This window comes from Chamaea fasciata, unplaced genomic scaffold (assembly GCF_029207755.1).
Source record: "Chamaea fasciata isolate MVZ Bird 193981 ecotype frontalis unplaced genomic scaffold, bChaFas1.0.hap1 SCAF_5, whole genome shotgun sequence".
Classification (NCBI taxonomy): Eukaryota; Metazoa; Chordata; class Aves; order Passeriformes; family Sylviidae; genus Chamaea; species Chamaea fasciata.
Genome location: NW_027094090.1, coordinates 24,381,536 through 24,397,206, shown reverse-complemented (window position 1 = coordinate 24,397,206; position 15,671 = coordinate 24,381,536). Strand labels below are relative to the sequence as shown.

The 15,671-nt window shown below is 39.1% G+C and overlaps 1 protein-coding gene across 1 annotated transcript in view; it reads left to right on the top strand.

Moving 5' to 3' along the window:
* The window catches only part of CFTR (CF transmembrane conductance regulator), an 86,409-nt gene that overhangs the window by 5,755 nt on the left and 64,983 nt on the right, over nt 1-15,671 (top strand). Inside the window, exons 2-4 of the mRNA XM_066183045.1 lie at nt 6,990-7,100; nt 9,881-9,992; nt 14,769-14,984. Of these exons, the coding sequence (XP_066039142.1) occupies nt 6,990-7,100; nt 9,881-9,992; nt 14,769-14,984 (439 nt within the window). The remainder of the gene's footprint in view (nt 1-6,989; nt 7,101-9,880; nt 9,993-14,768; nt 14,985-15,671) is intronic.

Sequence of the window (15,671 nt, the reverse complement as noted above, 5' to 3'; positions counted from 1 at the left end):
GCAAACAGCTAATCCAAGGCTGCATTGTCATGAAACTCCCCAAATTAGGACAGAATCAGTAGGCATTTAAGACATATTTTGAAACAGCATTGTTTTCCAGTTTAAACCAGAAGCTTCGTGCCTGTCAGATATGGGGAAGCATCCTTCTTTCAGGAGAGGATTAGGTAGGAAGGGGGAATCCATCCTGAAAGGCAGCACTTTGGGTCAGCTGTTGCAATACAAATGTCTTGATTCCATGAGCAAGGTTGTGCCTTAGGAGAAAATCCTAAGTGACCGCTGGTAAAGGTACTTGGTTTTAGGTACCTTCCCATATATTAATGTTGGTATTTATCCTTTATTTTTCCTCATAACTTACAAAATAAAGGATGCGAACCTTTGTTGTATTGGAGTCATCCTGGTACCTCACTATAACTTTCACTTTAACTCATTTTAAAGTTAATCTTTAAGTTCTGGAATGCTTTTATTTCTCTATTGGTAATAAATACAAAGAAAACAAAACAACAAAGGTTCCCCCAGTGTTGCTTTGCTCAAAGCCCAAGACTGTTTTGGAAATCAAAAGATATGAGGCATTTTCTCATTAATCTGCATGGATGATGCTGGGGAATAACATCATCAAATACCAGGGTACAGAGAAAATGGCAAAGAGCAAGTAGTAAGAGAAGCAGCACCTAATTCAGGGTTGATTCCATATTATTGTAATGGTAATTTACATTTTGACACTTGGTATTAAAATTAAATAAAATGTGACTGTGTTTACCTGTTTGTTTATACCTGACCACATATCAGTCATTGGGGTTGGAACAAATTATAGTTTTGGAAAGGGCCATTGCACCTGGTGTGTAACTGCAATTTTATTATGAAAAATATATTTAAAAATGCATGGCTAACAGAGTGAAGTGCTAAATTGGGTGAAATGTGTTGCTATCACTTAGTGACACATCTGGAAGATTTTAAAATTCAATTAAATCATGAATAGCACTGCTCTGCAACAATTTTGCTGCTGCAAACTTTCTGTAATGTTCCTTGTTCTTTCAAAGGACTAGGAGAAAAGAAATCTTTCTCTTATTTTTGCTGAGGGATATATAATTGAGAAAAAGAGTGAAGATGAAGGAACATGCTCTCCTAGTCAGTCTAAGTGTAGGTATATGCTGAAACAGCCTTGCAAACCCTGCTCGTAGCACATCACTGTTGTTTTCTTAGCTTTGTTAAAGAAATATTTGAAGCATGTCTTACACTTGACTTGGGCACCTAAACAATTGGCAGATTGCAATACAATTAATATATTCTGTCCTTCCATCTTGCACAAGCTATCCCCTGATGTGCTTTGTTTTCTTTCAAATATCTCTCAGTACTTCTGCAAACTGAAATATCTTGACTACCTGACTAATTGTAAGGAAAAAAAAATTGAATTACTGCTAAAAAAGCATTTAGAAATTAGATAATAATTTGAACAAGTGTCACTTGACAAAAACTGGGCATAAAAGACAAGACTTCCCCAAGAATTGCTGTGGCATAATCCTAATTAAGATTTGCTATTGAAATCCTGGGGTTTCAGCAGAACATTGAGTATTCTTTAAATGGTGCTGCTCACAGCTAGTGGCAGAGTCAATAATATTGCAGCTAAATACTTTCCATGTCAAATAACACCTCATGGGGAAGATTTGTTTATTAGTGAAGAAATTAAAATCTTAATTTTTGTGATATGGGGGAAAAAAACGAAAACAGCAAAATAGGAATCAGGAGGATCTACAGTTACTTTTGTTGTTGAAACCCTGCAATGATTATATTTAAATATTAAACTATATTGCTGTTTTTTTGTTGGTTTATAAACAGGGAAATGCTAAAGTGAATAGAGTTTTCAGAATATATAACATGCTATTTCAGTAGGTTACTATTCAAAACAAAGTAACTGCAACCCTACTCTGTTGAGGGTAATCACGGGGCAGGGGGCAGGAAAAAGGCTGTTTGTTGTGTTCCATGGGCATGCTGACTTGTCCTATCTGTTAGCAAGGATCACAAAAATCTAGGGTCACCTTTTACAGCTGCATTACAGGATGCTCAGAGAAGACAGCTGGTGGTGCAGACACTTCTGGAGAAGCAGTTTTGGGTGTACTAGAGCAACTTCCAGTATAAAGTAAGCAATAATTTACAATTTGCTGCTGCTGGAGTGATGGGTATCTTTTGGGGGAGCATGGGAGTGCAAGGCCTCTGATGTAGTCTGGTCAGAGGGACCCTTTGGGAATGTCTGAGATTTACATGGTACCTCAGCCTTCTCTTGCAGTTGGTAAGAATTCATGGCTCTACGAGCACCTTGTAAACCTCAGGCTCCAAAGCATCATAATTATGGCTTGATCATGTTCCTTTCTCCCTGCCCTCACCCCACCTCCCCCTTAATTGTCAATTAAAGCCAGAGGCACTATTCTTGCTCTCTCCATTGAGTTTTAGGTCCAGTTCCTTGGGAGCTGCCGTCACTATGCTTAACTATATTTTGCACAGGTTTGAATGCTTTGTAGAAGGGAGTGAAACCGTAGTCACCTCTGTGCTGCTCAGTAGATGTTGCTGTGTTGTGCGCAGAGCACCTGATGACATGATACCAGTCTGATCAGTGACCCTTGTAGGAAAGCTGCTCTGTTTTGCTGGTCTTGGGAAGCCCAGCATCACTGCTCTGTTACTGTCTCAGCAAACTGTGCTTCTTGATCTGAAGAGCCCAGTGGAGCCTAGGGTATTCCTGTGCTTAGGAAGATCTGGGCAGTTGGCTTAGCAACACAGATGCTCCTTCTGTCTTCAGTGACATGCAAAGCAGCCTTAAGGGAGAGTCAAATCCTATTGACAAATTGTCTGTGTTAATACTCTCTGGAAAGCCAAAGACATCTGTCCTATTGATACAATTTGCTTGAGTGGGATGAGCCTGAATATGTTGTAGAAAGCAATAGCTGTAATAAGAAATCTGTTGCATACTGGTTAAGTAAATGACAAAGAAACGATTATTAGAGATCTACCAAACAGTATGTTATATATATGATATATGTGAAGTTCATAATGTATGTTTTACTACAGACAGTAGATAGCAGATGTGGAACTTGCCGCCTTCTTTTCTTCTTTCCTACCGTACATCCTTGAAACTTGTTCCCTGCTGAGTTTCATATGTGTGTACCCATAACAACATTCCTAGTTAGTGGCAAAACTCTCACAGCACTACAGGTTCCTCTGTGAAAGGGTTCATTAAATGCCAGCCAGTAATCCGATGGCATTTGCTGACATAATGCTGTAAAGCCAATCTGTTTCCCTTCCTTCTTGCTCTCTTCCTTTCAGAATAAATTTCTTTTCCTCAACAACGTCAGAAAAAACCTCAGCATTAATGCTGCCAAATTGTTTCCAATAAGCCAATAAAATAGAAGAGCCATATTCATTGACAAACTTTGACTATGCTATGTCACCTAGTGTTATGGAAACATGGATAATTACAGGTTATATTGCCAGTTAAAATAAATTCATAGTCATTTTGCATTTCAAATCTTTGCAAAGAATCTAGAACATAATGGCTATAGGAATGCTACAGGAATCTGGAAAAAAAATTTGTTTTATGAGATATTTATGTCTTTTAGGTCTAGTATATTCCTTTTAATAAAACAAAAACTGTCTCCCACAGTTCTTGACAACACAACTCAAGCAGCTGTTGAAAATCCACCTTGAGAAAAACATCACACACCAGGCCAGCTCCTTCCATGATCACCACTCCAACCTGAAGCCACTTGTCACTTGAAGCCACAGTGTACAAATTGGCCAGATCTATTAAGGGTGGGACTTCCAAGCAGGGACAGGGCAGCTGGGAGATGAACATCTCTATGCAAGCCCTGCAAGCAGCTTGCAGTAGAAACCTGGCTGAATATTAGGAGGTCCCCAGGGGAAGGTGTCAGCACTGTTCCTTCAGCAGGCTGGAGGAGTTTATCTAGCACAGTTACAGCTACTGTGTTAAGCAGTGAGATGGGGATGAGGACTGCATAAGTCTTTATCAAATGCTGTCTTGGGAGAGGAGGGTAGTTTAGAGACCACATAATTTTGATGGCAGTGATAAATGCACCTGGTTATCACAGAGTTAAGCACAGCAGATCTACTGTACTTCTAGAAATGTCTCTCGTTTTACTCTAAGCGTGCTGCCTTCCCCAAATGATAATACAGCCACACAGCTCTCTTTCTAAATGCAGTTCATTTTGTGAGTTAGGGCTGTGGCGAAATGCCAGGGTAGGTGTTAACCAGAACTATAAATAAAATCAAATATGTGGAGGGAAACAGTGTAATAAAAATTGTTTTCTCAAAACATACAAAGTGAAACTGTAAAGCACTTATCTTTTGTCAGGTTGAGAATTGCTTATTGCAGTCTCAAAGCATTATTAAGCAGCTTAGGAAGGTTATTACTTGGCTACAGTGTTGTGAATTAAAGAAGTTGCCTAGGAAGCACTGTTACTTCCTTGCATTAGTTGCAGTAATGGTTTTGTATCCCATATTTTGTATTCATTCTGTCATTACTGAAATATCTACCTATAGGGGATATTGGTGAAGCTGAGAACAGGAACTCGTGAGAGTTTCTGTTCCTGAATGACAAGGATTAGCCAGTTCTCCACAAGATGTGCACCAAGCCAATAGCAAGTGGTCCTTTCTGTTTCCAGGAGCTGGCAAAATACAAATCAGTACCTGATATACCATTTGCAGTATCCATGAAAGACTTTCACATATGTGTTACATGAAATTCAAAACTTTTCTTCTAATCTATTTTATCCCTGAAAAATGTTGTCCCCTCTTTCCAGTAACTGTAACGTTTATGGATGTTTTATCATCTCCAAATGGTAAAATGAGAATCCAGTAGCTCTGCAAAGTGGACTCTCCTAGCTCCCTTCCTATAACATACCATGAATCACTTATTTCTCAGCTACAGTGGTATGAAAGACTGTGCTAGAAGTCATCTAATTCATCTGAAACCTTATTATTATTGCAAAAATGAAGGACACTCCTTCAATTTCTTACAGTATATTCTCTTCGCAGTGATTGTGATATAACCATGCACTTGAGAAATATCTTGGTGCTTTACTGAATTGTGGGGATTATAGACTGGTGTCTCATGCAATTCATAACTTCATTAAAGTAAATGTTCATGTGTGCATGTACATGCACACAGTTGCAAGATGACTACACAAGTAGTCATCTGTTGTGTTAAGGCAGTTTTTGCACTTTTGTGGTGTTTGGTGATGTTCTTTTACCTTTGTATCAAATTCTTTGCACCTTCAGAGGCTGCAGTTGAGAATGTGGATTACTTTGTGTGTATGACATATGTTCTTACAGGCATACAGGTAAGCATATCCAATAAGCTGTTTATATTTTCTAAGTGACTGTGGGAAACATTATTCCATATATTTTGAGGGGTTTTAGCTGTTGTCTACAAAAACAGTTTAAAACAAGAATTTTGAAATAATTGAAGTTTTGCAGAATTTTATCATAATCGTGAATCATGCTGGGTTTTTTACAAAGTCTGGTTTACATATGGAAGTATGATAGCAATCAACCACAAGCTACTTCTTTTGCAGGCACTTCATTTTTTAAGGAAATCATTTTTATCCATGACAGTAAAGCAGAAATAAAATAGTTTCAAAATACATTAGTAAAAATAAAAATAGTTTCAAAATACCATTAGTTCAAAACAGTTCTTATGTTTTGATCCAGTCCTTTGCTTTCAAAAAGATTTCTGAACAGAATCTGGTGAAAAAGTTTTGCATAAGTTCATCCTTGGGATTCATAGGCTTTTTTGGAGCCGAATTGTTTGATAAAATTATTCATGGCTTATAAAGGTTTGCTCTACAGAGTAGCCTTTTGGAGTAGCCATTTTCTGCTTTGTTTTGTTTTGTTTCAGCATGCTCTTTAAATAAGTGTTAAAATTTTAAACATGACATTTGAAAAAACAAATACAAAATATGTGTATATAGTGGACACAATGAATATCTTATGAGGAGTCCTACACAAGATTTGTGTTAAGCGCATTTGCAGGATGTCATATAATCATAGAATGGCTTGTGTTGGAAGGGATCTTAAAGATCACTGGGTTCCAACCCCCCCTTCCATGGGCGGGGACACTTTCCAATAGACCATGTTTCTCCAAGCCACATCCAACCTGGCCTTGGACAGTGCCAGGGATGGGGCATCCCCAACTTCTCTAGGCAACCTGTTCCAGTGTCTGATTACCCTCACAGTAAGGAATTTCTTCCTAAGGTCAGATCTAAACTTGCTCTCTCTCAGTTTAAAGCCATTTGCCTTTGTCCTGTCATTACATGCCCTTGTAAAAAGTTTCTCTCCAGCTCTCCAGGAGGCCCCCTTTAAGTGCTGGAAGGCTGCTTTAAGATTTCCCCAGAGCCATCTCTTCTCCAGGCTGAACAATTCCAATTCCCTAAGCCTTTCTTCATAGGGAGAGGTGCTCCATCTTTCTAATCCTCTTCGTGGCCTCCTCTGGACTCGCTCCAACAGGTTCCTGTCCTTCCTGTGGTGAGAACCCTAGAGCTGGACACAGTAATACAGGTGGGGTCTCCCCAGAGCAGAGGAGATAGGAATGAAACTTACATGTCCACTTTACTATAGTTCTGAATTATTATTTATTTATATGGACATAGCATATTTGGAAATACAGTACAAAGGTTTCAATCCCCTGTTCATTTGTCTCCTGCTGACTCAGTAGGAAGTTTGGGGCATGATCCCACCCTAAAACTTATACAATGCAGGAGTTTCACAATTATTCTTTTAATATTATATTTGTCAATATAGTTTTGTAAATGTAATGCAGGGCTGATCTATATCGTCATGTATGTGTGTGTATGTGAGTGCATGTGCACTTAGACATACTTGGATGCTGTGGACAAACTGTTCAGGGTGAGACAAAGCAACTCCAGAATTAATGATAGAATTTTTTTTTATTTCTAACTTCTTTTTTTTTTTTAATATTTGCTTAGATGGACAAACCCAATTTTGAAAAAGGGTTACAGACGACGGTTGGAGCTGTCAGATATTTATCAAATCCCTTCTGCAGACTCTGCTGATAATCTTTCTGAAAAACTGGAAAGGTATGAAAGGTTAATTAAATAAATTTGTTTCAGGAATCACAATGCAATTTTCATTACAAAGCTTTTGGATTAAATGTTTAAATAATGTTGGGTGCAAGCTGATGGCACGCAATTGTACTTTGGACATGACTGGGATTCCTGGTGCAGATGTACAACCTAGATGGTGTAAATTACTGTATACAGGTACCTGTGATATCTGCCATTGATCACAGAATTACAGAATATGCTGAGTTAGAAGGGACTTAGAAGGATCATCAAGTCTAAATCCTCGCCCTAAAGAGGACATCCCCAAGAATCACACCATGTGCCTGAGAGCATTGTCCAATTGCTTCTTGCACTCAGGCTTGGAGCTGTGACCACTTCCTGGGGAGCCTGTTCTAGTGCCCAAACATGCTCTGGGTGAAGAGCCTTTTCATAATATCCAACTTAAACGTTCCCTGACTCAGCTTCATGCTGTTGAGCTTCATGCTCCAGTCCTGTCTCTGGTCACCACAGAGATCAGTGTCTGCCCCTCCCCTTCCCCTCACTAGGAAGTTGTAACTGCAATTAGGTCTCCCCTCAATCTCCTCTTCTCCAGGATGAACAGATCAAGTGACCTCAGCTACTCCTCACACGACTCCCCCTCAAAGCCCTTCACCATCTTTGTTGCCCTCCTTTGGACACTCTCTCATATCTTTCTTATATTGCAGCACCCAAAACTGTCCGCAATATTTGAAGTGAGGCTGCGGGAGTGCAGAGTAGGCCTGGGCAAACCCCTCCCTTGCCTGGCAGTGATGCACCCCAGGACACAGGTGGCCCTCCTGGCTGCTGACTCAAATTCAATTTTCCATTGACCAGGACCCTTTCCGTGATGCTGCTTTCCAGTATCTTGTTCCTCAGTCTGTTTGTACATCCAGAGCTGCCCTATCCCAGGTGCAGAATCTGCACTTTCTGATGTTGAACTTCATATGGCTGGTGATTGCCCTGTTCTCTGTGTTGTCAGGGTCTCTGCAGGGCCTCGCTGCCCTCAAAAGAGTCAACAGCTCCTCCCAGTTTTGTATTATCTGCAAACTTGCTCAATATCCCTTCCTGTCCTGCTTTCAAGTCATATATGAAGATGATGAAGAGCAAAGGGCCAAGGACGGAGCCCTGCGGAACCCCATTAGTGACAGTCACCAGTCTGCTGTCAGCCCATTCACTGTAACCCTTTGTGCCTGACTCATGAGCCAGCTGCTCACCCATCATGGAAAGTGTTTATCCAGCTGAGTGCTGGACATTTGGTCCAGAAGGATCCTGTGACATGTCAAAATCTGTACTGAAATCCAAAGGGATTACATCCACTGGTGTCCTTTGGTCAGCTGGGTGGGTTACCTTGTCATAAAAGGAAATGAGGTTTCCACTCATGAGGCTGTGCTGGCTGTAACGAATGTCTGCGTTGTCTTTCAGGTGTTTTTCAATACCTCCCAGAATAATCTTCTCCATGATTTTTGCTGGGCACTGAAGTGAGACTGGCAGACCTGTATTTTCTGGGGTCCTCCTTCTTGCCCTTCTTGAAAACTGGAACAGCATTTTCCAGTCACCTGGGACTGCTCCAGATTCCCAAGACTGCTCAAAAATCATGGAGAGAGGTTTTGCAATGACATCAGCCAGCTCTTTGAGGATTCTGGTATGAATCCCACTAGGCACCATAGATTTGTAGGGATCCTGCTGGAGCAGCAGATACTGCACAATCTTAGGGTGATGAGCGAGGCTGGACTCAGCGCTTCAGTGTTGGTTCCCTGAAAAGGGAGACAGCAGAAAATGCTGTTTTTGCTTCCCAAAATAACCTTGTAAAACCTCAATTTATTTTTCTTCAATGAAATAACATTCTTAATTTCCTTTGATACCACTGTTGGTAGTCTAATTGTTTCTGCAGAAATCATACTCTGACTTTCCTCACTTAGGTTTCCACTCTTCTTTATCTAATTTCAATAGGTCTTAATTTAGAAATTGTGCTGCATTTGTGAGTAGCTCTTAAAACAAGGTGCCTACACCCATTCCCTCTCCACCAACTGATGATGTAGCTTTCACTGATGCTCCAAGGCAGCCTACATATGCACTGTTGTGCCAATCCAATCAGTTTTAATTGGAGGGTGGCATAAGAATTCCAAAACAGTGAAATTCACTGAGAACATTGGTATGCTTAATGTGTTTTGTTAGTTTATAAATGAAATATTCTGGTTATCTAATATTCAGTTGAAAATCTGAGAAAATAGTTGAGGATATTCTCAGGAGTGCCTTAAACTGTAAATTGAATTTTGCCAAAACATATATTCTCTGTATACAGCATTTCTTCTGGTCTACAATTTATCATTAAAAAGAAAATTATCTTCCCAGCAACAAGCTTTAAAGTAGTGCTGTGCAGTAGAAAAGTCACATTTTTGATGCTTTGTTGGTGCTTTCTTTTTTGCAGACTGGAAGAGCTCCAAAACGTTTATTTGCCTATTATTGTACTCTGGTTTTAAGTACAGCCAGTTTCTTTAAAACATACAATGTGGCCTTTTCATGAAATAATTCCCTGCAGGGTGATGTATGACCAAGTATTTAAAACTACCAAATATGTGGCTGAACTAGGTTTGAACTTCTATTGATCTGTCAAGTCCAAAAAGGCCAGATTCTTGGGGTCTCTGCAAAGCTTTCTTTTATTAGCCACCTTACCTAAATCTCCTTGGATATACTTGAGTGAATTGAAGTATGTCACAGCCATAGGCCCATCTATTTGCTCATACAACTTAATGGTTCTGATTTTGATTCCTTTTCAGAGAATGGGACAGAGAGTTGGCAACTTCAGAGAAGAAACCCAAACTCATAAATGCTCTTCGACGATGTTTTTTCTGGAAATTTATGTTCTATGGAATAATTTTATATTTAGGGGTAAGAATTGTTCTTCTCTTCAGTAAGATTTTAGTGCTCCTTAAATAGATCCAACTTTTAGGGACTGCTAAATTAATACAGAATATTGTGAATAGCTTCAGATTTTTCCTCTGTGTATTGCTTGCAAAGGTGATAAATACAGAGATGTATCCAGGGGCTTTCATTTAAAAAAGTATTTTCTGATAATGTCTTCATACCTTTAAAACCTGCATATTAATAGTTTTTAAGTGTTTCTAGTGCTTTTAATTTTCCTAAGTGTGTGATCAGGAACTTGATGTGAAAGCCTGAACTGATCATGTTTATCACCTTTCCAACATGTTAGGTAGGATTACCTTGACTTACCAAATGCCACCTGTTTGTTTGACAATCCTATCACTGGAGTTAAGAGCTGTGAAAATAATTTATTGTTAATGGTGTCTCACTAGGTATGCATAGCCAGACTGCAAATTTGAAAATTGCTGTTAACCAATATGCACATTAAATATCTGTGTTACTTACAAATTTCTGTGATTTAGTAGTAAAAAAGAGAGCATATCACCTATGTAAGGAGTAGCAGGCAACCTTGGGGCTAAAACGATGTTGTGAGGTTATGCAGGGAGAAAATCAGAAGAGCTAAAGCCAAATTGTAACTAAATTTGACCACTGAAGTTTAAGACGGCAAAGAAAAGGTTTCTATAAATACATTGGCAGCAAAAAGAAGGCTGAGGAGAGTTTCCATTCTTTGCTGCATGCAGGGGGTAGTGTTGTGTCAGGAGGATACCCTTTAAGTACTGGACCCTAAATTCCCTTTGTCCAGGTAGGACAGTTAGCTGTCTAGGGCAGGGCCTCTTGCTGTGTAAGGAGCTGCATGATAACTATTCTTTCTCTACTCCTTCATCATTTTTGTCAGGTCTTCTTTGGAATGACACCTTGTATTTGCAGACCCCTTCTCAATCATGTCTTTTATATGCTCGTGTGATCTCATTACTGCCTTTATATTTTAACCTTTTACTCACCAAGCCACTCCTTATTCATGATAGGTTTGGATTTAAAAAAACCCTACTGACAACAAAACGATTCTAAGAGTGTAGCCTACCACGCACTGTAATAGCTGTTCCTGCTGAGTCTGCCAGCCAGAACCTTTGCACTAATGCATTTCTGTTAAAAGTTAAGCAGTGTCTGAGGGCTTTTGCAGGCAATCTTGAGGATAACACTCTTTGCCAAAGTTTAGGCAATGTGTGCTGGCATACATATGCAGGGTTGATTTCTCCTTGTATGCTTTTTTAATGGAGTACAATTTTAGATGAGGTGAGGACAGAAAAAGACTGCAGGATTTTTGAGTCATATTCTTTGGTTGGCTGTATGGGTTTTTAAAAAAAATTCTTTAAGAAATCACAGATGTGTGCAATTAAACATAGTAAATGAATCTGCACCTTCCATAATGAACATGGAAAGATTAAATCTTAGTTTAAATTCTTGATTGTATTATCATTAGTGTTCAGTTTATTTAAAGCTGCTTCATTTTATTGAAAGAGGAATTGTAAAAAACCCAAATTGCTCCTAAAGCTGCTGGTGTTCTTTGCAGGCCTTGTTCACGGAAATTAATGGGAGCTTTGCCATAAATTTGAAAGGGGACAGGATGTTGTGTTGTGTTGGCATAGGTGTAACCAAGTTGTGTGTTCTTTTGAACTTCATTTTCCTTTCAGTTCTTTGCTTGTCTAATCTCTGAGCCATTTTCATGGCATCTTTCTTGCACTGTGGTTTAAACTCTGCTGACATCCCTGCTGTTTGTGTAGTTGTCCTTTCAAGTGGCATCACAGCTTTGCTCTCATTAAGTTTAGCCCTTTTCCCATCTCTCCCTCGTCCCTGATGAGCTGTAGGTAATGATGTTATTGCAGGGTGGACACTTGTGCTCTGGCCCCCTAGAGTACTACAACTGCCCCTCATAAACAGTGATATGTTAGGCATGTTGAGTTACTGCACCTAATGTATCTGCTCCCCTGCTGTTTGAGATGGTTTCCACTCTTCACTCTGTCAGAATATGAGTCTTGCAATTTGAAGAAAATGTATTATGGTGGTGAAACAAAAATCTTGCTTTTTAGCTTGTTACCTGTTAGCCAATTAGATACTTTGCTGTGAGGATCAGTTTGATTCTGTTTGTATTTTGATCTTACATTTATTGCCATGAAATTTATATTTCCACTCAGGCACAACAGCTGCTAACATTAACTTAGAAGTGGTTTTAGTATCATATCCCAAAGGGCCCTAATGAGGATTTCCTGAAGTTCTCGCATATGGGTCACGGATGTGAGTGAGGAGGCAGGGAGGGAAATACTTCTTGGCCATATGCCAAAGGAGAGATGTGCATTATTGTCTTCAAATGCAGAGTGTTTGAACATATGGGGGATACATGTAGCATAAAAGTCGTTGTTGCATAAGAAAAATCATACCAGGTCAGATTAGCACAGTATTCTGTGTCATAATCTCATTTCTCTTCAGATCTTTACACTTTTAATTAAGATTTCTGTGAGGGGGACTCTTACGGTTTTCTCAGTAGCCTATGATCAATGCAGAGGGAGGAATAAGGATAGGGAAAGGCAAAACATGACTCTTGTAAACTGAATTTTCTCTTAGGTGTACAAATTCCATATTTTTTTTTTAGGCAGGTTTTTCTGATCATCCTATTCATACTAATACCAGTGGGTAATTTTGAGTTTACAAGAGGAGAAAGGAAAACCAGGCAGTTCTGCTTTGATTTGTATGTAGACTAGATAATATCTTTGGTAAGCAAGCTGATAAATATCCATTGTAAACCAGTGGACTTTTATGCCCCATGAGATAGTGTATGACTTGGCTTATTGCCAGCCACTATTCTAGTCTGTAAATCTTCTTTTTTTTTTTTTTTTTCCAGCAAGCTCAGAATGTATGCAATACACTTATAGTCACAACAAACACAGCAGCAGAGCATGTCATTTTCACTGGAAGGAAAGTAAACACACAAAAACACTTGTTGCTATTTTAAGCCTATATATAAAAGCTTATCTTGGAATCTCCAAGAATATGAAAACACCATATTGTCCTTGAGAGGTGAATGTTTTGTATTTTATGAGTTTTGGAGAGACTTGGTTTGATGCTTTGGGATGCATATGGTCTAAGCACAGCTGTCTTGGGTAATGTGTTTTTTAATAAACACTCCTCCCTTTGCCCATTAATAACACTGAAGCCTTTGTCAAAGCTGGCTCCAGATTCACAGCAGAGTGGTGTTTAATTTGGGTGGTGTAGCACATAGTACAGGTATGTTCTTTGAGATGTAAGTAAAATTCTACTTCTTCTGTGGAAAAAGTGAATGATGAGTATCAGCTCCACCAACAGTAACATTCAAAAGGGATTACAGTACAGGTTATAGAAGTACTTGCGATTGTTTTTTTATGAGAGAACTCAAAGAAGAAGAAAAAATTCTAAAGGGGATTTTTCCAATCTATTTATTACAGTAGAACTCTAATTACAGCTGAACTTCACCAGTTCCCTTCTCTGAGTCTCTATGGTGGTCTATGTGGTTTTCATCTGGAAGGAAGTACTGGGAACTTTTGGGCAGAATTTGACGCATCTCTGTACAAAAGAATTCAGTAATATCTTGTTACTTTGGAAGTATCACATGCTTTCAGCTGCAATGCAACAGAAAGGAGAATAAGGAGATGCATGCAAGTTCACAAGACTATGTAGTTTTAAACTGATCATAAGTGCGAAGCAAAGGAGCACATACAAACTTCATGTCCTTCTGAAGCTCATGCAGAACATGAAGCAAAATGTTAAAACAGCACACAGGAGATTTTTGCAGTTCTTTGGGAAAGACTAGGTAAGGAAAGAGGAGGCAACAAGCAGAGATGGAAAAAGATGAGGTTAGAGGAGTGAAAGTATGAGAATGATAGGGCGGGGAGGGAAATGGAAGAAAAGGTGAGGTAACACTGATGGGGTTTAATTACAATGGAAAAGGAGACTGAGGACAAATGTGATAACAGACTAAAGTCAAGTCAGGGCTTTAGCAAATCATTTGGATACCTTGTAGTTTAGTGGTTTGTCCTTACCTCTTTCTCCTCTCCTACCCTGGTTCTTACTCCTGGATAGGGGCCTCCAATGCTGGAGGGACTGTTTTCTCTCTGGGACCTTTATTAAACTTGCCTCCCTCACCATTTACTTCCTCTCCTGCTTTTGTTACAAAACTGGATACAGTGACTAGAACTGTTGAGTAGGATGTTCCAATTATTTATACTTTTATTCTGTTCCTACTTCCATTTTTGTTTGTTTGTTTGTTTTAGCTATATTCTCACTCTCTTGTGAGAATGGTAGTGTTTGTTTTGGGAGTTCTGAGGCTTCCCTTGTCCTGTAAGTCCAGTAAAATGCAGTGAGAACTGTTCCCTAGGGACCAAAAGAGAGGTCCAGCCTGATAAACTAGATTAAGTCATATGAAATGGCTAATCCATTAAAACTCTGTAAGTGTGGAAGCTAATCTCAGTAGTCACTTTTGTAGAAAATGATCAAACCAAATTTACGAGACAGATTTATTTGCTTTGGTGCAATTGCAGGAGCATCACAGACTTAGACAACAGTGAGTTGTCTGTTGTCCTGTGCAATTACTGCAATTTTCTGTGGTTTGCACAGCAAAGAGGCCTGACTTCCTCATGTAAGAACTCAGATGTTAAATCTCATTTGGTAGGACTTTGAATTGAAATGTTAGCCATTTTGAAAAAAAATGAACCCACTGCTGACCAAAATTATTTTTCTTGTTTCTTTCTACAGGAAGTCACCAAATCTGTGCAACCCCTTCTGCTGGGGAGAATAATAGCTTCCTATGATCCAGACAACTCTGAGGAAAGATCCATAGCCTACTACCTAGGCATTGGTTTGTGCCTTCTCTTTTTTGTGAGAGCACTGCTTATACACCCTGCTATATTCGGTCTTCATCATATTGGAATGCAAATGAGGATAGCTATGTTTAGCTTGATTTATAAGAAGGTAATTGTTTCACTTATACTCCAAGCTAAGCCTCTGTCTGAGTCTCTGTAACTTTTTGGCTAGTTTGCTGAAAGATTGATAATTTTGTGAAGGTACACAAAGTACAAGGAATAATAATGTAGCTAACAGATTCTGACAGCTCTCAATTTCCCAGTCCGAAGAATTAAATCTACAGCTGGTTTGACTGAAATCAGCCTCTGTGAGTTCAGACCTGCTGCATATGTGGTGAGGTGCCTTGTTTTACCATTGTGCTCCTGTTCAAAATGTGTACTGCAAAGGAAGAATAACATGCTGCTGGCCAAAGAATATCTTCAAATGAGAATTAGAGGTGAAGATTTAAACAAAAAATGTAACATTGATGGGATTGAGTTTGAATGATGTTGTGTGACATCACTATAGCATGAAGAGTCAACAGATACTGACCCACCACACATTCAAAAATACAAAGAAATAATAAGTTACTCTGTTTTACGAGTACCCAAAGAAGATAATTTAAACAAAAATGTTAGTTATTCTAGTGTAAAGCTCACTGTGAAAGCATCTTTCAAAAGTATTTGTCAAGAGAGGCAACAGTAGGAGATTTTTGTGGATGCACAGCTGCAAACAGCATGCACGCCTAATTAAAACTTGCATTTGCATATATATCTATATCCATAAAATATGCAACAGGAAGCAAGGACTAAGTCA